This window comes from Amia ocellicauda, chromosome 1, assembly GCF_036373705.1.
Source record: "Amia ocellicauda isolate fAmiCal2 chromosome 1, fAmiCal2.hap1, whole genome shotgun sequence".
Classification (NCBI taxonomy): Eukaryota; Metazoa; Chordata; class Actinopteri; order Amiiformes; family Amiidae; genus Amia; species Amia ocellicauda.
In genome coordinates, this window is record NC_089850.1 from 64,058,876 (window position 1) to 64,085,071 (window position 26,196).

Sequence of the window (26,196 nt, forward strand, 5' to 3'; positions counted from 1 at the left end):
GCTCTGTTTCTGTTCTGGTGTGGGTGGACCACTAAGAGTTTAACTCTAAGTGTTATTAAACCTGTTCAATAACAGGGTGTCATGGTGACCTAGTCGTTGGCACTGCTGCCTCATAGTCCTGTCAAGGGCATAAACCCGCCTGATGCCCAGTGTCTTAGTTGCATCTCACACCCAGTAAAGAATACAACATTTACAAAAATGTATAGATGTTCAATAAATGTTCAATTAAATAAACAGTAATACTGTGTTAAGAATATATTTGTTTTGTTATTGTTTGTTAAAAAGGCAATAGATAGAACTGTGACAACCAACCCTGTGACGGGGCTGGACTCACAAGTGTGCTCTGCCTATTGAAACAGTGAAGAGTGCCGATCTGAACATGTCCGTTCGTACATAAGACTGAGTAAAAAGTATGACAACCAGCCACGGTCTCCCCTACAGTAAGTATGTTGTGTAGTTGTGTTGTAGAGTACTCACTTCCCAGTGGATGAGTTGACAATCTCATCAGCCAGCTCGTCCCTCTCCTGCTGCGCCTGTCTCTTCACTCGCTCTGCCACCGCCAGGTCCTGAGGGAGGGAGGGAGAGAGAAAGAGGGGTAGAGAAGAGGGAGAGAGTGTATATTAAAACTGATTTAATGACACACAGACGCACACACAGACAAACAGAAAGACACAGACATGGACAGAGACACACAGTCAGAGAAACACACACACGGACAGAGACACACACAGGGACAGAGACACAGTCAAACAGAGAGACACAGACAAGGACAAAGACACACAGAGGGAGAGTGTCGAGTCTGATCAGGTAAGTGACAGGAGTTCCTGGCCAATGGCAGAGCCGCCCACCTCTGTCAGTTGCAGAAGGTCCGCCTCCATGGCCTGCAGCCTCTTCTCTGTGTCTTTCGATTGGGCAGCAATCTCATCACGAGCCAATCGTGCCTCATCCAGCTCCCTCAGCACCTCCTTCATCTGGGCCTGACGGACAGAGGGACAGAGCGAGCGGTGATACAGATGCTCTGCTGACTGACTAATGAGGATAATAATTATAACAATAATAACAACAATAATAATAACAATAAAATAAAAATAAAAACTAAAATTAAAAGCAACAAAAACTAGAATGGAAGTTTCTGGAGAAACTAATACAAATACAGTTTAAAGCTTAAATACATTCAAAATAAGCATTAAGCATAAAGTTTCCTACAGTTGTATTGTATCAGTAGCAGTTTTCAGACAGTATTCAGGTTGAGCATGAAGCAGAGGTCAAAGGTCACAGTGAACCACAGTATTGGATAGACAATAGATTACTTCCCGTCTGTGCTTTACAAGAAGCACGATCCTATTTGCATGTCTACAGCACAGTAAGCTATGAAAAATGTTGAATGAGTTTTACGTAGAGGTCAAAGGTCAAGGATATTTAGACATTTCTAGAGTAAACCATCGATCTTGTCAGAATCTGAAGTCAGATTGGAGCTGTGAGCCTTTTTTCTAGGTGAAATTATGACTTTTCTGAATCTAAATATGAGTTTGACCTTGTGTAAGAGGTCAAAGGTCACAATGAAGGACATATTTTGATGGCTCATCTATGACTTCCTATATGTGTTCTATATTGACCAGAGGCCTCTCCTCTGTGTTAGGCATTGTAGAGCAAAATGAGCATTTGACCTCAAAAGAGAGGTCAAAGGTCAAAACCAAAGATAGTTTTAGACAGCCCACTTACGGTTTCCTATATGTGTTCCATAGACACTATCACCATAAGCCATCAAAGTTTTTATTTTCTTGCAATATCCCATTATCCAGAGCTCTGAGCACAAAAGGGATAACACTTTGGGAAGCATCATAGAGGAGTTCCTATTAGTGTTCAATAGTATGTTTACCCATACAGCATCCTAGAAGGCGTAGTGTGAGATGTTAATGGCATCAGAGACAGGATGCTGCATCTCAGTCCAGGAAGGTCTCCGGTCATAGCAGTTGGTGAGTTTCAATAGAGCATCGAAGGTTTCCAGTAAGTACTGTGACTATGTACAGCCTGTAGAGAGTTATAAACTGCTTCCACTTCTAGAGCATGTGCATGGAGGTCCAGAAGTAGACCACACAACCATTCAGGACATAGTGCAAACAGATTGCTGAGTTTGGTATGGAACAGTGCCAAACTGCAGGAGGAGATGCGCTGACATTTTGGTGTGCAAAGAAAACGTAAGAAAACAATGTATTTTACAATGTTTTACAACGCAGACAATAATGAGCGGGAGTTCAGAGAGCAGGGCAGGATATGGACCAATCTAATTGGTCTACATGTTCCATCTAAACAGAAGTATTTACAAGTTGCCACAGAGAGACACAGGAAAGTACAGGTGAGAGGCAGCCATCTCACTTAAAGCAGCTGTTGAGAAAGAGCTGTGCTGTTTCTCGGTCATAGAAAGTTAAGCAGTCGACTAGGCAACAGGAACCAAGGGACTTAAAAAAAACAAAAACAAAAAACAACTAACATTTAGAAGCATGTGGCCACTAGAGTGTCAGGTTTGCAGAATGATTGCCTTCCTGGATGAACTCATCCAAGAAGGTTTCATTTGTGAACGCTGTCGACAGGTTGAAATCCTAGAGATCAAGGTTCGTGATCTTGAGGCTCAGCTTGTCGATCTGCGCTGTATTAGGGATATAGAAGAATTGGTCAATCAGCCCATGAGAGAGATGGTGTGCAGCCAAAACCTAGGAGAGTTGAGACCTCAGAGCAGGACAGTGTAGAGAACTGCTGGGTTACAGTAGGTCGTAACCGCAGAACAGGGTGCGCAGAGCCCCTAGAGACACCCCAAGAGCTAGAACTGCCCAACAGGTTCCAACTGCTGGACACCGAGTTGGACAATGACAACTCAGAGGGTGATGGGGGGGCAGTTGAGCACCAGAGCACCATGGTACCCACTCCCCCCCAGAAGAGGGAGGTAGTTATAGTAGGAGACTCAATTCTTTGAGGTGTAGATCACACAGTGTGTTCTAGTGACAAGGAGACCCGCATGGTTTAGGTTTATGGAGCATTGGTCTTTCTTCTGGGATAGATGGGACCTGTACAAACCGGACGGTCTACATCTAAACAGAAGGGGGGCTAATGCATTGGGAGAGCATTGGTAGAGAAATTGAGAATCATTTAAACTAGGGACCAAGGAGCTCTGACAATGGGAGATGTTCCTCTAAGGAAAGAAAACAAAGGGAACCTGCTAGTAGGAAAGTCCTGAAATGTTTGTACGTCAATGCCAGGAGTATAAGGGACAAGATGTTGGACTTAGAAGCCACAGTGCTGGCGGGTGACTATGATGTTGTAGGAGTGACAGAAACATGGCTTACAGAAAACGATGGGGATGAAAACAAGTTAGAAATATACACACAGTTTAGGAGAGACAGGCAAAATCAAAGAGGAGGTGGGGTAGCATTATATGTGAAAAATGACATTGAGGCAGAAGAACTTGTATTAGTTCCCAGTAACGGAACAGAATCTTTGTGGGTGAAACTTTTGGACAAGAGATCTGGAGGATTAGCGGTAGGAGTGTGTTACAGACCACCCAACTCAGATATTCAGAAAGATGCTGCATTGTACAGTATAATCAGGACTGCATGTAGCAAGGATGTGTCTGTTATAATGGGGGATTTAAATTCCCCAAAGAAGCAGGAATAGAAATGGTTGAGATGGTAAATGACTGCTTTCTAACTCAATTTGTCAGTGAAGCAACCAGGGAGAGTGCATGCATTGACCTGATCTTTTCAAATGATCAAGACAGAGTCAGAGGGACAGTAGTTAGAGAACCAATGGCAAATTGTGATCACAACATGGTTAGCTTTGAGGCATTCTTTCAAAAAACAAGGACCAAGTCTAAAACAATGGTCTACAATTTTAGAAAAGCAAACCTTGAAGGTATGAGGCGGCACTTAGAAGAGGTAGACTGGAGCCCATTGGATACAGAGTCAGTTGAAAATGGATGGGTATATTTTAAGAATATACTACTTGAGGCTCAGGAGAAATTTGTACCAAAACTTAGCAAATTGAGGACCAAAAAACAGTGGCCAAAATGGTTTAATAAAGGGATGGAGACTAAACAAAATACATCGAATATGTTGAGCTGCAAAGAGATCTTAAGAAAGGGATCAGGAAAGCAAAGAGGGAAATAGAAAGAAACATTGCTCTTGGAGCTAAAACTAATGCAAAGAGCTTTTTTCAATACTACAACAGCAAGGTCAATAAAGGAGGAAGTGAAACAGATAAAGGGCAAAAACGGAAGTATCTTGGAAAATGAACAAGATGTGGCAAATGTTCTAAATGAGTATTTCACAGAGGTTTTTACAAAAGAAAAGACAGATAACATGCCACAGGTTGACAATCAGTCCAGTCAAACCCTAAGAGAGATCAGGATAAATGAGGAGGAGGTACTAAAGGGACTAGCAGAACTAAAAACAAACAAATCACCTGGGCCAGATGGTATATTTCCAACAGTACTTAAAGAAATTAGGGAAATTATTTATAGGCCTCTAACTCAAATATTCCAAATGACATTTAGAACAGGGGATGTGCCAACTGACTGGAAGACAGCAAATGTCATACCAATCCACAAGAAAGGGGACAAAACTGAGCCAGGAAATTACAGACCAATCAGTCTCACCTGCATCACCTGTAAAATGTTGGAAAAAATGATTAGACAGAAAATAGAGGAGCATCTCAATGAAAACCATATTCTTGGAGATAGTCAACATGGGTTTAGACGAGGCAGATTATGTTTTACTAATCTATTAGAATTTTTTGAACATGCAACTGCAGCTGTAGATCGTGTGAAAGCATATGATATGATATACTTAGATTTTCAAAAAGCATTTGATAAGGTTCCTCACCAAAGACTGATGCTCAAATTGGAAGCTGTAGGCATTCAGGGTAATGTAAGTACTAGGGCCTTTGCTTTTTCTAATCTATATTAATGATCTGGACTCTGGGATAGTTAGCAAACTTGTCACATTTGCAGATGATACTAAAATAGGTGGCTCAGCAGATACAATCTCGGCAGCACAGGCTATTCAAAGGGACTTAGATAATATTCAGTTGTGGGCCGACACCTGGCAGATGAAATTCAATGTGGACAAGTGCAAGGTAATACATGCAGGTAATAAAAATGTCCACTATAATTACACTATGGGAGGAACAGAACTAGATGAAGTATCGCATGAGAAAGACCTAGGAGTCTATGTGGACTCCTCACTTTCTCCATCCAAACAATGTGGGGAAGCAATAAAAAAGGCAAACACAATGCTAGGGTATATTGTCAAAAGTGTAGAATTGAGAACAAGGGCAGTGATGTTCAGACTGTACAATGCACTAGTTAGAGCTCATCTGGATACTGTGGACAGTTCTGGGCTCCACACTTCAAGAAAGATATCGCTGCTCTAGAGGCAGTTCAGAGGAGAGCAACCAGACTTATTCCAGGTCTGAAGGGAATGTCCTACTGAGAGACTGAGGACCTGAACCTTTTCACCCTGGAACAGAGGAGACTATGTGGGGACTTGATCCAAGTCTTCAAAATCATGAAAGGCATCGACCACATCAAACCAGTGGAGCTTTTCCAGATCAGCAGGGACACATGCACCCGGGGACACAAATGGAAATTGGGCTTCAAGGCACTCAAGACAGAAAACAGGAGACACTTCTTCACACAGAGTCTCACAATCTGAACAAACTCCCCAGCAATGTGGTAGATGCTAAAAATGTGGGAAAATTTTAAAATAGACTGGATAGACTTAGTTATTAATGGACACCGAACGAGCACGATGGGTCGAATGGCCTCCTCTCGTTTGTAAACTTTTTTATGTTCTTATATACATTGACTTCCTTCATCCCCACTGGCGGGGCCTGACCTGCAGTTTGCGCAGCTGCCTCTGGGCCTCCTCTCTGCCGCGATTGGCCGCCTCCACCTGGGACTCCGCCTCCTGCAGCTCTGCCTCTAGCTGCTTCCGGGCCGCTGTGGCCTGAGCCCTCTGGGTCCTCTCCTCCTCCAGCTGGGCTTCCAGGTCCCGGACCTGCAGACATTACAGCATCTGTACTGGAGTGTGCGTCGCCCTCCCCCTTGCTCTCCCTCTGCCTCCACCTCCCCCTCACTCTCCCTCTGCCTCTTCCTCTCTCTCCCACAACCCTCCAGATCTCTGACCTGGGGACATTACTGTGTCTGTACCGGACTATACGTCTCCCTACCCCTCCGCCTCGCTCTCCCTCTCCCTTCCCCTCTCTACCTGTTTGCTCAACAGGCGCCTCCTCTCCTCGTGGCTCTGCTCCCGGGCGCTGCTCTCTCGCTCCCCCTGGGTGCGCAGGGCCTGCAGCGTCACCTCCAGCCTTAGCCTTGCGTCCTCTGCCTGGGCAAGCTCCTCCTCCATCTCCTGGACTTGCACCCGTAGGCTCTGCGCCTCGCCCTCCAGGGCCCGGCGGCACCGCTCCAGCTCGTGGACCTGAGAGGGAGGGAGAGAGACTCACTAATATTTAAATTCAAATTCAAAAATTGCTTCATTAGCATGACGGGACTCGCCCCCTCTCACGTTCTTCCCGGCGTCGTCCTGTGCGCTGAGCAGCTGGTCCACCTCAGCCCGCAGCTGCCGGTGGTTGCGGTCCAGCTCCTCTCGGGCCTCCAGTGCTGCCTGCAGCTCCCGGGTCAACGCCAATCCTCGGGTCTCACGCTCACGCCCCTCCCCCTCCGCACGCTCCAGCTGCTCCGACAGCCGTGCCGCCACGGCACGCTCCTCCGCCAGGCACTGAGAGAGGAGCAGGGAGAGGGAGAGGGTTAAGACAGGCCAGACACACAGATGGACTGATATACCGCTTCCTTTCTCCCTCTCTCTCCCGCTCCCTCCCCCTCACTGTGTCAAACTTGCGCTGCTTCTTCTCCAGGTTGGCACAGTGTTGGCGCAGCTGCTGCTGGGCCAGCGTCAGGTCCTCCACCTCGCCCTGCAGCCGCACCCGGTGTCTCTCTGCCCGCTCCCGGCCCTCCTCGCTCTGTGCCAGCCGCTGCCCCGCCGCTTCCAGCTCCCGCTCCAGCCGGCGCCGTGCCTCCTGCCCCGCCTCCACTGCGCTGCCCGCCTCCTCCAGCTGCCGACGCACATCCGAGAGCTGAGGGGGAGGAGGGGAGGAGAAGGGGAACTATTAGAGTATAGTACTGTGCTGTACTGTGTGTGAGTCTGCACTGTACTGTGTGTCTGTACCGGACTGAACTGAGTGTGTTTACCTGTTGTGTGAGAGTCTGTATCTGTTTGCTCAGATCCCTAATCCTCTCCTCCTCCTCCTCCCCTCTCTCCTGCAGGGTGGCACACTCCTCCTCCAGGGCTCGAACCCGGGACCCCAGAGCCACCTTCTGTCTGCTCTCATCCTGCAGCAGCTCCTGAGAGAGAGAGACGTTATGAGCTGACAGAGATGCACAGAGACGCTCAGAGACGCACAAAGATGCACAGAGACACTGGGACACACCTGACTGTCATGGAGCTGTGTCTGCAGTTGACTGATTTCCTTGCTGAGAGAGAGAGAGCGAGACTCAGAGGAACCAAGAGAGGAAGAGAGAGAGTCCAGCTCTGACTGTGGAGAGAGAGAGACAGGGAGGGAGAGGGGAGGGTTGTTCAAAGTTCACCATTATTGTACAATGCATACACAGAAAGAGTCCCCTCCCCCTCTCCCCTGTATACCTGCAGTCTCTGGACTCGCTCCTCCCTCTCCTCCCTCTCTCTGTCGCTCTGCGTCAGCCTGTTCTGCACTTCCTGCAGCTGAGTCTCCGCCCTCTTCCTGCGAGCCTCGCTTTCGCCCCGCGACGCCTGCGCAGCCCGTAGCTCCGCCCCCAGATGATCTCGCTCCGCCTCCAGTGTCTGTCTTGCTTTCTCCAGAACCTGCCGAGCCTGAGAGAGAGGCGGTCCATACGCTGACACACTGACTGACACACTGATACACTGTTAGCGCTTTTCCACCGAGAAGGAGCCGGTGCTGGAGCCGGAGCCGGTGCTCGGCCTGGGAAGCAGCTGGTCTTTTTGGGAACCGGCCCGCTTTTCCTCCGGTTTTGGAACCGAACGCTGACGTCACTGGAAGTGGGCGTTCCCAAGCACGGAGTAGAAGAGAAACACAGCGATAATAATCAGCACCGAGGCGACTGCGTCTTTAAACCCTGTTTAACATCACAATCAAACTCATTCCGCGTCTACACAGCACAGATACACTGTAAAAAACTAAACAAAAAAACGCGAGATCACACATGTAGCAGAAACGAAAACTATACGAATATGCTAAGATAACTCAGCCTTTTATTTGTATTGATTTTTATTGATGCATTAAGGGATTTACACCGATTCGCTATTTCAGACACTTTTACTGTATTGAATAAAATACAAGATAGAGTTAACATGGATTCGTCACCGCGCACACCGTTCATTATGAATATACTTTGTATGATTGGATACATTTTCATTCATTTTGTGGCGTATTTTTACTTTTATTCTTGTTTAATAAACAATGACTATAGGCTATCCTATTGATTATGGATGCGGCTGTTTTGGGGGTGTTTGCGGCGCAGTCGCGGGCAGATCAATAACCTGTCGATGATCTCAGGTGATGTTAATGGTTTGATGGGAAATTGTGCTGATTGATGAAGTCTGGGATGATGGTCCAAATCACTGTTGCATTGTCCCTGTTGCCAGACACGCAGCGATGCTCTTATGTGTTGAAAGTCTCCCTGGATAAGAGCGTCTGCTAACAAATACATAATAATAATAATAATAATAATAATAATAATAATAATAATAATAATAATCCATTGTCAGCACTGCTGGTGTGTGAGCACAAAGCGCATGACTGTAACAGATCTTACTGTACAATATGTATGTTTTGTGTATTTCGCCCTGTGCTAAAAAAATGAATTTATTCATACATTATTAATCATGCGCAAACCGGGACACATGACTCGTAGGGGCGCTAGATTCAGCGTCACACCGGACCAGTTAATGACCAGTTCATACAAACAGCGCTTCTGCTCAATCTGTCTCGCATTAACTCTCATCGTCATAATCTCGCGGTAACACGGCTGTCCTGACACGGAAGCTGCGCTCAGTCGTCTCTCATCGCTGCCATTTGACAACAACTAACTAGTCATTGACCTGTGAGACACATAGTTACTGTAGTGTCTCTGACAGGCCGCTGTTCGCTGCTGATTTCGCTCATTTTTAATCAACTCTCTCCTCACTGCTTGAGTCTCTGCCGGCATTTTAAACATGACGGCTGCACTCCGGCAAATCACTTTCTGTGGAGATTACTTTACCCGCCCCCCGGCTCCTGACGTCACTGGTTCTTAGGTTCCAGACTAGCAAGTTTTTGGTGCCAGAAAAAGTTATTTTGCGGTGGAAAAGCAAAAAATGGTTCCAAATTAGGCACCGGCTCCGAACTGGCACCGGCTCCTTGTCGGTGGAAAAGCGCTATGACTGACTGACACGCTGACTGACTGAAACGCAGACTGATTGACTGACACATTGACTGACTGACACACTGACTGACTGTCGGAGACACTGACTGACATGCTGAGTGTCAGACACGCTGGCTGACTGGCACAGTGACTGACACCCTGGCTCCTCCCCCACGCTCACTCTCTTGCTGCTGTCGAGCTGCTCCTGTAGCTGCTCCAGGGTGTTGCTGTGGCGGCAGCGCAGGTCAGAGAGCTGGGCCTCATGGGAACGACGCTCCTCCTCCAGACTGCGGCGCAGCTCCGCCACCTCCGCCTCCCTCTTAGAGCTGAGAGAGGGAGAGAGAGGGAGAGGGAGAGGAAGAGGGAGAGAGAGGGAGAGAGAGAGGCTCACCTTCAGTACAGTACAAATACACTCTGCTACACTACAATACAGCCCAATGTGTCCTCTACACTGCCGTCCACTCTGTCCACTACACTACAGTCCACTCTGTCCAGTCCAGGCCGGCATGCTCTCTGACCGGAGCTCCTGCTGGGCGGCCGTGGTGTCCAGTGTGTCCTCCAGCTCTGTCCTCAGCGCCTCCAGCTCCTCCCCCAGGTCCCGCCTCTGCCGCTCCGCCCGCTCGCGCCCCGCCCTCTCCGCCTCCAGGTCCTCCCGCAGCTCTGCCCCCCGAGACTCCGCCTCCCTCAGCCCCCTCTGGGCCTCCACCCGCCGAGCACTCTCGTCCTCTAGCCTGGGAGAGAGAGGGAGAGAAAGAGGGTGACAGGGAGAGAGAGAGGGAGAGAGGGGAGGTAAGTACAGCCCAATACAGTTTAAAAAACTACAGTAAGGAGATGCACACAGACACACATCCAGTCTCACACACACACGCACACACACAGTCACTCACGCACACACACAGAGACACAGATACACATACACACAGACACACACACAGTACCTGCTGTTCAGGGACAGTATCTCCTGCTCTCTGCGGCTCAGAGTCTCTCTTAGGTCTTCCGCCGCCTGGGTCACCTCCCCCAGCTGCTCCGTCATCTCGGCCAGCTCCCCCTCGCCGCGCCGCCGGGTCTTCTCCTGCTCCTGCCGGCACTGTTCCTCCCTCCGCAGCCGCTCTATGAGAGAGGACCCCCATTGTTATCACGGCTGTTTCTATCGCCTGCGTGCGTCTCCTGCACAGTGGACACAGTGGCAGTACAGCACCTCAACTGAGTCGCCGATCCCAGTTCTGTTCTAACAATAATAATAAGTACAATACTGCAATATTAACTGACTGACTCTCCTCTCCTCTCTCTCTCTCTCTCCCCGTCTCTCACCCTCCAGGTCTGCGATCAGGGCCTCCTGCCGGCTCTTGCTCTTGCTCAGACTCTTCCCTCTCTCCTCCTCCTCCTCCAGCCGCCCAGACAGTTCGCCCAGCCGCTCCTCCAGCTGACGCTTCTCCTGAGAGAGACAGAGAGAGAGAGAGAGAGAGAGAGAGAGAGAGAGAGAGACAGAGAATGAGCTCTTAAAAATTTACAGTTTTAACACTAGAAGCGCCGACATTTCGAACTACCTACAAGCGCCATAGCCGGTCATTGTAACCGATAGCTCTTTAATAGCTGCAATATGACAATCAAAGGCAAACCATCATATAAAACTCAGAAGTTTTATTCATGAACTTCAAATCCAACATTCACATAGCACGAATGTATGAATAACAAAGCACTTTTTTCTAAACGCACACACTGCAGTCAAAACATGAATAACTATATAGCCTACAATGAGCAAAAAGCTCAAAATCGGCATACAATAAGAGAAAGAAACAAGTGTAAACATCAATATTGGAATAATGCTCACAAGCGATATTTTATAGTTCAAAAATAACGATTGCATTCATCAAAACATTATTGTACACTGAAGTAAACATTTTCAATATCGTGTAAACTTTGTTTTCAACATACACTGCTTTTCACTGTATCTTTGTATTTCAAGAAGCAATTTACTAAATATTTATCCTGCATACCTGACAGCTCGTACAGTCACACAGGACACGTTTCTGCACTTTCCCTGCATGAGGTCGTCCCTCACACTGCATTGTGACAGCCTCTCCAGGTGACACTTTTACTGCACGAATATATAGCATTGCAATACATGCTCCTCCGCTGATAATGTCGGTGAATCATTATTTTGGTGGATGTGCTGCATTATTGCACTCTGTACTGTGCAGTGGCAATCGCGTATTGATCAGTAGAGTAAAAGCACTCGGTGCCATTTGGACCTGCAGTTTCACTCGCAATGTTTTCACAGCACTGGAACCAAATCACTGTGGAAGGAAAGTTAGAAATTCTTTCTCTCACACCTGTTTTACTCTCTTGTATACTTAAGAAAGATAAGGAAAAGCCAGAAGGTAGTTTGATCTGTTTGTTATTTACGATGAGAATCTTGGAGACAATGTCAAACAGTATGATTGATGTGCCTGCTCCCTAATCCATGTGTTGATCTATGAACTCCGTCCTATAATGATATATATTCTGCTTTGCTAACTCTCTAAGATAATATAGTAATGACTTTCTGATTGTAACCAGATCTTTGATTTCTGTGTATAAAAGCTCTGACTGTTAAATTGAAGGCAGAGCGACTTTGGGATCTTCTTGAGTCACTGTTCCTCTCCACGCTGCGTGTATTAAAGGCATTGCAACTAACATTCCAACCTGATTGAAGATGATTGTTCTTCCACACCACGAATGATCTGTCATTGCCAGTGTCACTGATGCCCTGAATCAGCCATGTTCATATACACGCCATTTCCGAGCTCTCTTCAATCTCCGTTTCCAATCCATGTTTATTTGCGGGTAATCAATGTATCCACTTAATCTGACTACAGCTGTAAGAAAACACCTGTAATGCTGTACAATGCATGTGTTTTTCAAGCATGACTGTAGACAGGTAGAAATCACCACTGGAGCGCCAGACTGACTCTATTGTAAAGGGAAGGCAGGATTATGCGTTTTATTTGAGTTATTATGCATTTAAATGACCGGTCAAAATAACCCAACTTTGGATTTTCTAGGTAAATGTGTTTATAATTTATGTATTTTTTCTTTTCTCCAGCTAAAACGCTGTAGGCATGTTTAATACATATATTTAGGAAAAGTCACGAACGGGTATGTGCAGTGTATTTAGGAACACAGAGTAATTCAAATTTTAATAAACAAATCAGTCAAATTCTAGTGTTAAAGTAGTTAAATTCATAAGTTGTGATTTTTGTTTTAATACAATACTAAATGAAGGTTCACTGAAGACGAGGAGAACATTTTACAAGAAGAAAATGAATAAAAAGACAAAATAAATTTAAAGATAGACTGAAGACAAAGACCAAACAGACAGGCAGGTGTCACGGTCTCCCCTGCTTCCACCTTAGTTCACCACCAGAGGTCTCTCTCTCCCGAATACTAGTCTAGTGCTTCTCCTTTCCTTTGTCCAGTCAAACCAGTCTTTCCACATTCTTCCCTACCAGGTGCACCTGTTCTGTCCTCCTCTCCTATCATTGGTCAATCCTTCATTCACCTCATTCAATCCCTCTCTCCTTCACAGTACTTAAACCCCTCTGTTTCCTAGATTCATCGCAAAGTCTTGCATTCTCTCCTGGATCAATTGTAAGCCTTGTTTCTTAATTGCCTTCCCGTGTATTTTTGGCCTTTTGCTTCCTTCTCTCGTTTACCCCTTTCGGATCTCCCTACTAGCCTGTTCGCTTGATCATTTGACCTGGACTGTCCCTGTTTATGCTCTCTCATTTTGCCCTTATTGGATTATCTGCTTCAACTCTAAAGCCTGCACTTGGATCCTTTCCTTTGGTCCTAGAGGACGTCACAGCAGGAGGTAAGCCTATATAAGACTAAAAAACTGCAATAAAACCGCAATCAACTAATATCACGGAACAAGAAATAGCTAGTAATAATAATTATAATTCTTAATAAAAATCAATATAGTTCTCTTCAAACTGCTGTAAGAAATTTAAAAGATGCAGAGTGAAGTGAAGTTGAAGAAGGCTTTCCAACTGCCAGTGAAAAGGATACATTTGAAAATGTATCAACTTCAGACAGCAGCAGCAGCAGCAGGGAGATCAAATACCCAGAGGAGCTGCTCTGCACAGGCAAAGACGCACCACAAGGACAAAGTGCTGCAGGAATCCCCCGAGACTCTGATCGCAGACTACTCCACAGTGGGCAACAGCAGGGTGAAGTGCAACCTGCTCCTCTACACCCGGCACCCCACCGCCTGGCACACGGCCCTGTGCAACACCTACTGCATTATCCGAATGAGGGGCATCAGCAAAGGGGGACAGCTGAGCGTGTTTGAGGACAGCGATACCGACAGCACCATGCTCATTGTCAATGTGTATAAGAATGGCACTATAATGGTGCAGGGCAGTGAGAGCAGCCTCAACCTGAGAGAGCGAGCAGACAGAGAGAAGACAGAACCAGAGCTGGAAAACATGCAGCCTCTCCACCCAAACACAACCCAGGAGCCGACACCCCCACCCCCAGCACAGCCCCACAGCCGGCCCTCCAACCCCCAGTGCAGTCCTGGAACAAACTCCCCGAAACAGAGCAGCAACATCAGAGCCCTGAAGGCATGCCTGTCCATGCTGGAGCTGCAGTTCACAGAGTTCAGGGAGCGCACCGAGCTAGAGGTCTTCACAGGTCCATCCGAACCCGAGGACCTGGGACCCAACCCGGGTCCATATTTTAAACGGTCAGCCGGGTCCGGTCAGGTCCCATTCTTGTACTTCGGGTCCCGGGTCTGTTTAACATTGTGTGTAATACCTGAGTGACGAGATGACTTTACCAATTGACGATTGTCTCTTTTATTGAGAAGGTGGGACTTATTCCGCCATATCGGTGTTTGACAGATGACATAAACCGAAGTGCATTATTGGCGTCGGCACGATTTTTGAGATATCGTGGTTGGAGTTCGTTTGCTTTGTATCTAAAATCTGACAAAAGCGTCTCAGCACAGATGACGGCAAATTAGTGATGCTAACGTCAGCGGCCTGTCACTGAACGAGCATCGTTATTATAGTTCAAAAGGGCACACATTGGAAGTTGTCGTATTATGCGATATACAAAAAAAAACTGCAGAGCTGCAAAGTCGCGTTTGTCCTCCGCCACTGTGACAGCAAGTGGGCTTTTTAACTGAAATAATGAGTGGATTAGACATGCGCTTTCAATCAGCAAGAGAAGCAACATGGATGTCATTTTACCAGCTTTCCTGGCGAGGAGGATGGACTGTGTGCGTCACGGTCCAGTACAGGAGAGAAGCTGCTAACGTTACATTAGGTAAGAGACAAAGTTTTATTTTCACAACTTGTACATTAACTTTTTAATAGCGATTAGCTGTGGGATCTGTGCCGATCGGGTTCAATCGGGTCTGTGTGTCCCGGCCGGGTCCGGGTCGAGATTTCAAATAATAGTCTGGTCCGAGTCGGGTCCGGGTAGCACATTTTCAGGTCTCTTCGGGTTCGGGCACATATTTTTGGACCCGTGAAGACCTCTACACCGAGCACACACTGGCCACCCTGGACCAGCCCAGCCAAGCGGACCAGCTCAGGGACCAGGTGCACAGGCTGAAGAACGAGCACAGAGCCGAGGTCCAGGAGCTCAGAGCGGCCGTGGGAGAACTGGAGGAGGAAAACCAGACCATGAAAATAGAGCTTCAGAGATTGAAAGAGGAGCTGAGCAAGACAGTGCAGCACAGCCATCTGAGGAGCCTACAGAGAGAGCAGCAGGACCTGAGAGGCAGCCAGCCCTGCACCACTGTAGTGAGAGAGCAACAGAGCCCCCACTCGCACTGCTCTGACATTAATGACAGCCCCCTGAACATACACAATGCCCAAAACACACAGGCAGACACACACAAAGCCCCAGACACACAGGCACACACGCGCACAGCCCCAGACACACAGGCAGACAAGCACACAGCCCCAGACACACGGGCAGACACGCACACAGCCCCAGACACACGGGCAGACACGCACACAGCCCCAGACACACGGGCAGACACGCACAAAGCCCCAGACACACGGGCAGACACACGCACAGCCCCAGACACACAGGCAGACATGCACAAAGCCCAAAACACACAGGCAGACACGCAGCAATAAAATCAAACCTTAAAAAATCGAATAAGAAAAAAGAGAAATCAATAAACAACAAAACAGAGAAATGGTTTGACACCAAGTACAAAACAGCACAAAATAAATTAAGAAACCTGTCAAACCAGAAGCACCGAGAGCACAACACGGAGCTGAGACTGGGCTACTGCGCGGCTCTGATACAGTACAAACACCTGCTCCGTCAGAAGAGGCAGGAACACATTTCCAAACAACTGACCCAAATAGAGGAGTCCATTGAGCAAAACTCATTTTGGGAACTATGGAACCAATTAAATACATCCAAAACTAACAAAGACTTGGCAATCTAAAATGGAAATATTTGGAAAAACTATTTTAGTAAACTTTATCAGGAACCAAACAAAAACAATTTAAATCTGGACCAAAATTTAATTCTAAAAAAACTAGATGAATTAGAGAGAAAAATCAAAGAATATCAAAACCCACTGGACTTCCCAATAACGGGAGCTGAACTGAGAGAAAAGCTCTGAGACCTCAGGCCCAGGAAAGCCAGCGGGCCCAACGCCATCCTGAACGAGATGCTAAAACTAAAGCACAGCAGCCCGAAGCTGCAGGAGGCCCTGCTGAAGATCTTTAACCTGGTCCTGAAAGCCGGGTGTTTCCCTGAGGTCTGGAATCAAGGACTGATCACCCCAATTCATATGAGTGGAGAACAATTGGACCCGAAAAACTACCGGGGCATCTGTGTGAGCAGTAACCTGGGGAAGGTGTTCTGCAGTATCATCAACGCCCAGATACTGGCCTTCCTTACCACACAGTGTCCTGAGTAAGAGTCAAATTGGCTTCCTACCAAATTACCGCACCTCTGATCATATTTACACCCTACACACCCTCATAGACAAACACGTCCACCCAAAAAATAAAGGAAAGGTTTTTGCCTGTTTTATAGATTTAAAAAAAGCATTCGACTCAATTTGGCATGAAGGTTAATTTCTTAGAACCCTTGAAAGTGGTGTAGGGGGTAAAGTCTATGACATCATCAAATCGATGTACACAGAGAACCAGTGCGCAGTGATGATTGGAGACCAGAGATCAGAGTCCTTCACTCAGGGGCGTGGGGTGAGGCAGTGCTGCAGTCTGAGCCCAACACTGTTCAACATCTACATCAACGAGTTGGCCACAGTGTTGGAGCAGTCTGACGCCCCCGGCCTCACTCTCCACGACAGAGATCAAGTTCCTGTTCTACGCAGACGACCTGGTACTGCAGTCGCCCACAGACCAGGGGCTGCAGCAGAACCGGGCTCTGAGCAGTACTGTCAGAAATGGGCCCTGGCAGTCAATCTGGACAAGACCAGAGTTATGGTTTTCCAGTATAAAGCCAGATCTCAGGGACACAGGTACCACTTCACCCTGGACAACAGCCCCCTGGAGCACTGCACCAGCTATAACTACCTGGGCCTGATCATCAGTGCATCTGGCAGCTTCACCCTGGCGATGAATGCATTGAGAGATCTAGCACGCAGAGCTTTTTATGCAATAAAGAATCGGCTCTACAAAATTAACCTCCAATACAAATCTGGCTCAAATTTTTGACAGTGTTAAGATATAATGTGTCTTAAACCAACCCTTCTGTATGGCAGTGAAGTCTGGGGTCCACTTATGAACCACAACTACAAAAAATGGGATGAAAGCCCAACAGAAAATGTCCATTTGGAGTTCTGCAAACACCTCCTGCAGGTTCACAGGAGCGCAGCCAACAGCACCTGCAGGGCCGAGTTGGGCCGGTATCCCTTACTCCACTCCATACAGAAGCGAGCTCTAAACTACTGGGTCCACCTGCAGCAGGCCGACCCGCAGGCACACCACCATGCAGCCCTGCGCAGCTGCACACAGCCTGCGGGAGAGAGCCCCCTCAGTAGCATGGTGCTGGAGCTCAGCCAATTGACCCTAATCAACACCAGTGAGCTCCAGAACACCACCAGCAAAAAACTCCCAGCAAGCACAATGAAAACTGTTAATGCCAATCTGGAAACCAGCTACAAATTACACTGGAAACATGAAATCGGATCCAATAATAAACTACGGTGCTATTCGGCCCTAAAGAAAGAGTTCACCCTGGCAGAGTATCTGTCAAAACACAGACAGATCTGACCAGTACAGGCTCAGTGACCACAGCCTGGCCATAGAAACTGGCCGGCACAAGAGAACCTGGAAGGCCATAGAAAAGCGGCTGTGTGGTCACTGTGATCTGTGAGAGGTTGAAACAGAGCTGCACTTCCTGCTATCCTGCCCTAAATACACACAAATCAGGGAGACCTACTGGCAACAAATAAAACATAAAATCCCTGAATTCGATCAGTTCCCTGATGGCTGCAAACTCCTCGTCCTGCTGGGAGAGGAGCAGCGCACTGCGACCATCGCAGCCCAATATGTGTCCACCTGCCACAGCCTGCAGGACAGTGTATAGACACCGGCCTGCAGGAACCATTGTAAAACAAAACAAAACTGTCGGGTTCAATGCCTTTTTTGTTGTTATAATTGTCATGACACAGATTTTGATACATATAACAAATATGGTATACATTCTACTTTATGTTATTTTAGTGTGTACGATATTCACTCCACTGTATCTTGTCATGCTATGTTTGTCTTGTTTGATAGTATATTTGTATCTGCTTTGGCAATATTGTGATTGATCTTGCCAATAAAGCAACTTTGAATTTGAATTTTGAATTTGAATTTGAATTTGAGAGAGAGAGAGAGAGAGAGAGAGAGAGGGGTAAATAAGAACATAAGAAAGTTTACAAACGAGAGGAGGCCATTCGACCCATCGTGCTCGTTTGGTGTCCATTAATAACTAAGTGATCAAGGATCCTATCCAGTCTGTTTTTGAATGTTCCCAAATTGTCTCTTCAACCACATCGCTGGGGAGTTTGTTCAGATTGTGATGCCTCTCTGTGTGAAGAAGTGTCTCCTGTTTTCCTTTTTTAATGCCTTGAAGCCCAATTTCCATTTGTGTCCCGGGTGCGTGTGTCCCTGCTGATCTGGAAAAGCTCCTCTGGTTTGATGTGGTCGATGCCCTTCATGATTTTGAAAACTTGGATCAAGTCCCCACGTAGTCTCCTCTGTTCCAGGGTGAAAAGGTTCAGGTCCTCAGTCTCTCAGCAGGACATTCCCTTCAGACCTGGAATAAGTCTGGTTGCTCTCCTCTGAACTGCCTCTAGAGCAGTGATATCTTTCTTGAAGTGTGGAGCCCAGAACTGTCCACAGTATCCAGATGAGCTCTAACTAGTGCATTGTACAGTCTGAACATCACTGCCCTTGTTCTCAATTCTACACTTTTGACAATATACCCTAGCATTCTGTTTGCCTTTTTTATTGCTTCCCCACATTGTTTGGATGGAGAAAGTGAGGAGTCCACATAGACTCCTAGGTCTTTCTAATGCGTTACTTCATCTAGTTCTGTTCCCCCCATAGTGTAATTATAGTGGACATTTTTGTTACCTGCATGTATTACCTTGCACTTGTCCACATTGAATTTCATCTGCCAGGTGTCGGCCCACAACTGAATATTATCTAATTCCCTTTGAATAGCCTGTGCTGCCGAGATTGTATCTGCTAAGCTGCCTATTTTAGTATCATTGGCAAATTTGACAAGTTTGCTAACTATCTCAGAGTCCAGATCATTAATATAGATTAGAAAAAGCACAGGCCCTGGTACTGATCCCTGTGGAACTCCACTAACAACCTCACTCCAGTTAGAAGCGACTCCTCTAATCGACACCCTGTTTGCTATACATCAACCAGTTCATAATCCATCTACTTACATTACCCTGAATGCCTACAGCTTCCAATTTGAGGATCAGTCTTTGGTGTGGAACCAAACACACAGTCCAGACACACACAGTGCAGTACAGACACACACACACAGTACAGACACACACAGTGCAGTACAGACTCGCACACACACACACAGACCTTGCTCAGCCGGTCCTTTTGGTCCTCCAGGGTGAGAATTTGTGTCTCCAGGCTCTTGACTTTGGACTCTAAGCCCACCCTGTCGAGCTGCAGCCTCTGTCTCACGCCCTCCTCCTCCTCCAGCTGCTCCTCCAGGTCCTGAGAGGGAGAGAGAGATTCATAATCATTGTTCATATTACAATTTTACTGTATTACTCTGTGTTGTATTGGCGATGTAGTGTAACTAACACTATATTAAACTACAACGGACCAATCACATGCCACCCTAACCCTAACCCCCCCCTCCACCTTCTCTGACCAATTGCATGCCACCCTGACACTAACTCCCACCCTACAATCAGACCTGCACATGCTGCTGCAGCCTCTTCTTCTCATTGGCCGCCTGAACACCCCTTTCCTCTTCCTCCACCAATCGGCTCTCCAGCTCCGCCAGCACCTCCTCCAGCTCCTGTTTCCGCGATGATAGCCTCGCTCTCATCTCCTCGGCCTCGGCAAAGAGCTCCGTCTCGGCCTGCAGCTGCTCGGCCAGGACTGTCTTCTCCTCCATCACCTGAGAGAGAGAACGAGGGAGAGAGAAGGACAGGGAATGTACCGCACTGTCTGTGTGTGTTGTGTACAGTATCAGCCTCTCCTGCCTCCTGTACCTGGGTGTGCTTCCTCTGCAGGTCTGCGAGCTCCTGCTCCGCCCGGCCCTGTCGCTCCCGCACCCTCTGCAGCTCCGCCTCCCTCACCTGCAGCTCCTCCTCCTGCCGACTCACCTGGAGCAGCGGCTTCACCTGGGAGAGAGGGAGAGGTAATATAGTATATTCTAATACATATATGCTGATATACAGTGAGGGAAAAAAGTATTTGATGTTTGCCCACTGACAAAGAAATTATCAGTCTATAATTTTAATGGTAGGTGTATTTTAACAGTGAGAGACAGAATAACAACAAAAAAAACCTGAAAAACGCATTTCAAAAAAGTTATAAATTGATTTGCATGTTAATGAGGGAAATAAGTATTTGACCCCTTCGACTTAGTACTTGGTGGCAAAACCCTTGTTGGCAATCACAGAGGTCAGACGTTTCTTGTAGTTGGCCACCAGGTTTGCACACATCTCAGGAGGGATTTTGTCCCACTCCTCTTTGCAGATCCTCTCCAAGTCATTAAGGTTTCGAGGCTGACGTTTGGCAACTCGAACCTTCAGCTCCCTCCACTGATTTTCTATGGGATTAAGGTCTGGAGACTGGCTAGGCCACTCCAGAACCTTAATGTGCTTCTTCTTGAGCCACTGCTTTGTTGCCTTGGCTGTGTGTTTTGGGTCATTGTCATGCTGGAATACCCATCCACGACCCATTTTCAATGCCCTGGCTGAGGGAAGCAGGTTCTCACCCAAGATTTGACAGTACATGGCCCCGTCCATCGTCCCTTTGATGCGGTGCAGTTGTCCTGTCCCCTTAGCAGAAAAACACCCCCAAAGCATAATGTTTCCACCTCCATGTTGGATGGTGGGGATGGTGTTCTTGGGTTCATTCCTCCTCCTCCAAACACGGCGAGTTTAGTTGATGCCAAAGAGCTCGATTTTGGTCTCATCTGACCACAACACTTTCACCCAGTTCTCCTCTGAATCATTCAGATGTTCATTGGCAAACTTCAGACGGGCCTGTACATGTGCTTTCTGGGGGCAGGGGGACCTTGCGGACGCTGCAGGATTTCAGTCCTTCACGGCGTAGTGTGTTACCAATTGTTTTCTTGGTGACTATGGTCCCAGCTGCCTTGAGATCATTAACAAGATCCTCCCGTGTAGTTCTGGGCTGATTCCTCACCGTTCTCATGATCATTGAAACTCCACGAGGTGAGATCTTGCATGGAGCTCCAGACCGAGGGAGACTGATAGTTATTTTGTGTTTCTTCCATTTGCGAATAATCGCACCAACTGTTGTCACCTTCTCACCAAGCTGCTTGGCGATGGTCTTGTAGCCCATTCCAGCCTTGTGTAGGTCTACAATCTTGTCCCTGACATCCTTGGACAGCTCTTTGGTCTTGGCCATGGTGGAGAGTTTGGAATCTGATTGATTGATTGCTTCTGTGGACAGGTATCTTTTATACAGGTAACGAGCTGAGATTAGGAGCACTCCCTTTAAGAGTGTGCTCCTAATCTCAGCTCATTACCTGTATAAAAGACACCTGGGAGCCAGAAATCTTGCTGATTGATAGGGGATCAAATACTTATTTCCCTCATTAACATGCAATTTATAACTGTTTTGAAATGCGTTTTTCTGGATTTTTTTGTTGTTATTCTGTCTCTCACTGTTAAAATACACATACCATTAAAATTATAGACTGATCATTTCTTTGTCAGTGGGCAAACGTACAAAATCAGCAGGGGATCAAATACTTTTTTCCCTCACTGTATGCATTATAATAGACCACACTCAGACGCACGCAGACCTTGGTGAACAGGCGCCACCACTGCCAGCTGCGCAGTTTGAGGTAAGCTGCGCAGTTCCTCTGCATCACTCTGACTGCACTGAGCTGCTGCTGCTTCCTCTGGAACGCCCTGAGAATGAGAGAGAGAAGTGTGTCAGCCAGTCAGGTGTACAGGTGTGTCTCAGGTGAGTATGGATGTATCTCAGATGAGTGCGTATCAGGTGAGTGTGGGTGTGTCTCAGGTGGGTGTATCTAAGGTGAGTGGGGGTGTGTTTCATGTGAGTGTGGGTGTGTCTCAGACAGGCACGTCTCAGACGGTCATGTGGGTGTGTCAGTGTGGGTGTGTCTCATATGGGTGTGTCCAATATGGGTGTGGGCGTGTCTCGTGTCAATGTGGGTGTGTCTCAGATGGGTGTGGGTGTGTCTCAGGTGGGTGTGGGTATGTCTAAGACAGTTGTGGGTGTGTCTCAGGTGGGTGTGGGTGAGTCTCAGGTGGGTGTGGGTGTGTCTCAGGCGGGTGTGGGTGTGTCTCAGGCGGGTGTGGGTGTGTCTCAGGTCAGTGTGGGTGAGTCTCAGGTGGGTGTGTCTCAGGTGAGTGTGGGTGTGTCTCAGATGGGTGTGGGTGTGTCTCAGGTGGGTGTGTCTCAGATGGGTGTGGGTGTGTCTCGGACGGGTGTGGGTGTGTCTCAGGTGAGTGTGGGTGTGTCTCGTGTGGGTGTGTCTCAGGTGAGTGTGGGTATGTCTCAGACAGGTGTGGGTGTACCTGCGAGCCAGGTACCCACGGGCGGCGCTCTGGAAGCGGATGATGTTGTCAGTGATCTTCAGGTCTCTCTCCTCCTCCAGGTGAGCCAACACACCTGCCCTGAAGAACACCTTACTGTGCCCCACTCTGAACAGGTTACTGTCCAGCTCCAGAGCACCGATCTACAGAGAGAGAGACAGAGAGTGAGAAAGAGGGAGGGAGGGAGGGAGGGAGGGAGAGGAGGTGTGTGAGAGAGAGAGAGAGAGAGAGAGAGAGAGAGAGAGAGAGAGAGAGAGGTTGGTACAGTATAGACACCAACTGATAAACTGACTGAGACACAGACAGCCATACAGAGAAAGACACAAAGAGAGACAAGATACAGAGACAGAACAAAAGATAGAAATATAGAAAGAGGGAAAGAGGGAGACAGAGAGGGGAGGGAGAGAGAGAAAGAGACAGGGAGAGACAGAGAGGGGGAGGAAAAGAAAGACACAGACTGACCATCAGTTCACAGGCTTGTTTCCCGTCCATAAATGTGCGAGGAATGGCATTAGGAGTCAGGATCTCATACCTGAGAGAGCGGGAGAGGGAGAGGCAGAGAGAGAGGGGAGAGTAAATGTAATAATGCCCTACTCTCTGTCGGTCAGTGCAGCGGCCAATGCAGTAGGCAGTCTATAGAACAGGCAGTGCTCAGTGCAGTAGACTGTGTCAGTCAGTGGTCAGTGGTCAATATGTTGCTCACTGCAGTGGACAGTGGTCAGTGCAGTGGATAGTGCAGTTTACAGTAGACAGTGGTAAGTGCAGTGGACAGTGGTCAGTGGTCAGTGGTCAGTGGTCAGTAGTCAGTTGCAGCACCTCTGTCTGAACTCCTGGAAGGGGACCCTGTTGGGGAAGCCCTGCCTGCAGATCCTGATGCCCTCCAGCACCCCATTACACTGCAGCTGAGAGAGCAGGAGCTGCGGCTCCAACCGGCCGGGCTGAGAGAGAGAGAGAGAGAGAGAGAGAGAGAGGGAGAGAGATGGAGATTGACACATTGACTGACACACTGACTGACTGACTGACTGACTGACTGACACATTGACTGACACATTGACTGATGGACACACTGACTGAGAGACACAATGACTAACTGACTGACTGACTGACTGACTGACACAATGACTGACTCACTGACTGACTGACACTTAAATACTGACTTCCTCTCCCTCCCTCCCTCTCCTCCTTCTCCCCTCTCTCACTCGTTTGTCGTGGTTGGGGATGATGCAGCGCACAAAGTTGGGGTTGGTGTTCTTCAGGGTGGCCATCAGCCTGGCCAGCTGCTCCTTGTACAGCTGCCCCACGGTGCGGAACATGCCCCTCTTGGTCCTCAGCCCTGCCCCGAACATGCTGCCCTCGCCCACGGCTCCGCCCCCGACCCCGCCCCCGCCGCCCTGCACCTGCTCCAGACCAACGATGCGATCCACTGAGAGAGGGACAGAGGGAAGGAGATGGAGAGAGAGAGAGGGATAGAGGGAGGGAGAGGCAGAGGCAGAGGGAGAGAGGGGAGGAGAGAGGGAAGGAGAGGGGGAGAGAGAGGGAAGGAGAGGCAGAGGGAGAGAGGGGAGGAGAGAGAGAAGGAGGGAGAGAATTAGAGGCAGAGGCAGAGGGAGAGAGGGGAGCAGGGGAGGATGGAGAGAGGGAAGGAGAGGCAGAGGGAAGGAAAAACACACAATGTCAATAGAGCAGCTCAGAACCACTGCTGTAAAGACACACAGACGCACACACACACACACACAGACTCTCCCTCCCTCTCTCTCACCCTCTCTCCACAGCTCACAGACCAGTTTCTCGGAGCTCTGGTGCAGCAGAGACGTCACACTGTCGTTCAGGGGGTCCATGTTCTTCACCAGCCACTCGTCCGCCTTGTAGTCAACCTGAGAGAGAGAGAGAGATAGAGAGAGCGAGAGAGGGAGAGAGAGAGTGGTTAATAGAGTACAATATAGAGACACACACTCTCTCACACTCACACACACTGTCACTCTCTCTCTCACACACACACCTTGCCAGCGTAGTGGATGATGGAGAAGTCGGCCTGCTCCCTGGGCTGCCGGGGCCGGTGGAACTTGGGGTGTGTCCCCTGCTCAGCGCTCAGCTTGTCCACGAAGGAGCGGTCCGTGGCCCGCGGAAACCAGCACTCCTCGTCCAGCAGGGCCAGCACTCCGGGGGGGCTCGTCTGGGGCGGTTAACATAGTACAGTGTCATACAGACACACACACACAGTACAATGTGATACAGACACACAGACACAGACACACACTCACACAGACACACAGACACAGTACAGTGTGATACAGACACACAGAGTACAGACACACACACACACACACACTAAGGGGACAGTGTGGCTCTCACTGGCTTCTCGATGAGCTCGATGCAGGGCTGAAGGTCCAGGCCGAAGTCGATGAAGCTCCACTCGATGCCCTCGCGCTGGTACTCCTCCTGCTCCAGCACAAACATGGTGTGGTTGAACAGCTGCTGCAGCTTCTCATTGGTGTAGTTGATGCACAGCTGCTCAAATGAGTTGAGCTGCAGAGCGAGACAGTGAGAGATTGAGAGAGAGAGCGAGAGAGCGACAGAGAGACCGAGAGAGAGACAGAGTTTTTGAGTTTTAGAAAACACTTTATTGAACGAAATACAAAAACACGAAATCCAGAACCACACCGTGTGCTGGGACGTATGGGTTGCTATTAAATGTGTCTGATTTGCTCCATGGGGGGATATTGTTGTGTTTTGAATTGGCGTTTTTCACAAAAGAACACAAAGCCGCACTGTTGTGCAGTTTTGAACTGAAATTATGAAATCAGCATTGATTAATTGGACTGCAGAGCATAAGACAGTGTCCAATAGAGAGGAGCCCATTCGCCCCATCGTGCTCGTTTGGTGTCCATTAATAACTAACTGATCCAAGGATCCTATCCAGTCTGTTTTTGAATGTTCCCAAATTGTCTCTTCAGCCACATCGCTGGGGAGTTTGTTCAGATTGTGACGCCTCTCTGTGTGAAGAATTTTGAAATTTGCCAAATTTGCCATTGGTTCTCTAACTAGTGTCCCTCTGACTCTGTCTTGGTCATTTGAAAAGATCAAATCAATGCCTGCGCTCTCCCTGGTTGGTTCCCTGACAAATTGAGTTAGAAATCAGTCATTTACCATCTCAACCATTTCTATTTCTGCCTCTGTAGTCCCAACCGGGCTTTCCCAGTCTATGTTTGGGAAATTGAAATCCCCCATTATAACAGCCACATCCTTGCTACATGCAGTCCTGATTACATTGTACAATGCAACTTCTTTCTGAATATCTGAGTTTGGTGGTCTGTAACACACTCCTACCACTAATCCTCCAGATCTTTTATTCAAATGTTTGACCCACAAATATTCTGTTTCGTTACTGGGATCTAATTTTAGTTCTTCTGCCTCAATGTCATTTTTCACATATAATGCTACCCCACCCCCTCTTTGATTTTGCCTG

At 48.0% G+C, this 26,196-nt stretch overlaps 1 protein-coding gene across 1 annotated transcript in view; it reads right to left on the reverse strand.

The window, feature by feature from the left end:
• The window catches only part of myh14 (myosin, heavy chain 14, non-muscle), a 50,876-nt gene that overhangs the window by 9,708 nt on the left and 14,972 nt on the right, over positions 1 to 26,196 (reverse strand). The window contains exons 15-38 of the mRNA XM_066712836.1: positions 25,083 to 25,256; positions 24,730 to 24,903; positions 24,490 to 24,604; positions 23,930 to 24,153; positions 23,547 to 23,668; positions 23,193 to 23,262; positions 22,713 to 22,873; positions 21,971 to 22,079; positions 20,181 to 20,312; positions 19,880 to 20,086; positions 19,537 to 19,674; positions 10,763 to 10,886; positions 10,390 to 10,561; positions 9,970 to 10,182; positions 9,633 to 9,777; positions 7,695 to 7,901; positions 7,483 to 7,587; positions 7,244 to 7,396; positions 6,880 to 7,128; positions 6,561 to 6,773; positions 6,261 to 6,473; positions 5,889 to 6,050; positions 849 to 977; positions 478 to 566 (exon numbers count right to left, since the gene is read on the reverse strand). Coding sequence (XP_066568933.1) covers positions 478 to 566; positions 849 to 977; positions 5,889 to 6,050; positions 6,261 to 6,473; positions 6,561 to 6,773; positions 6,880 to 7,128; positions 7,244 to 7,396; positions 7,483 to 7,587; positions 7,695 to 7,901; positions 9,633 to 9,777; positions 9,970 to 10,182; positions 10,390 to 10,561; positions 10,763 to 10,886; positions 19,537 to 19,674; positions 19,880 to 20,086; positions 20,181 to 20,312; positions 21,971 to 22,079; positions 22,713 to 22,873; positions 23,193 to 23,262; positions 23,547 to 23,668; positions 23,930 to 24,153; positions 24,490 to 24,604; positions 24,730 to 24,903; positions 25,083 to 25,256 — 3,800 coding nt within the window. The remainder of the gene's footprint in view (positions 1 to 477; positions 567 to 848; positions 978 to 5,888; positions 6,051 to 6,260; positions 6,474 to 6,560; positions 6,774 to 6,879; positions 7,129 to 7,243; positions 7,397 to 7,482; positions 7,588 to 7,694; positions 7,902 to 9,632; positions 9,778 to 9,969; positions 10,183 to 10,389; positions 10,562 to 10,762; positions 10,887 to 19,536; positions 19,675 to 19,879; positions 20,087 to 20,180; positions 20,313 to 21,970; positions 22,080 to 22,712; positions 22,874 to 23,192; positions 23,263 to 23,546; positions 23,669 to 23,929; positions 24,154 to 24,489; positions 24,605 to 24,729; positions 24,904 to 25,082; positions 25,257 to 26,196) is intronic.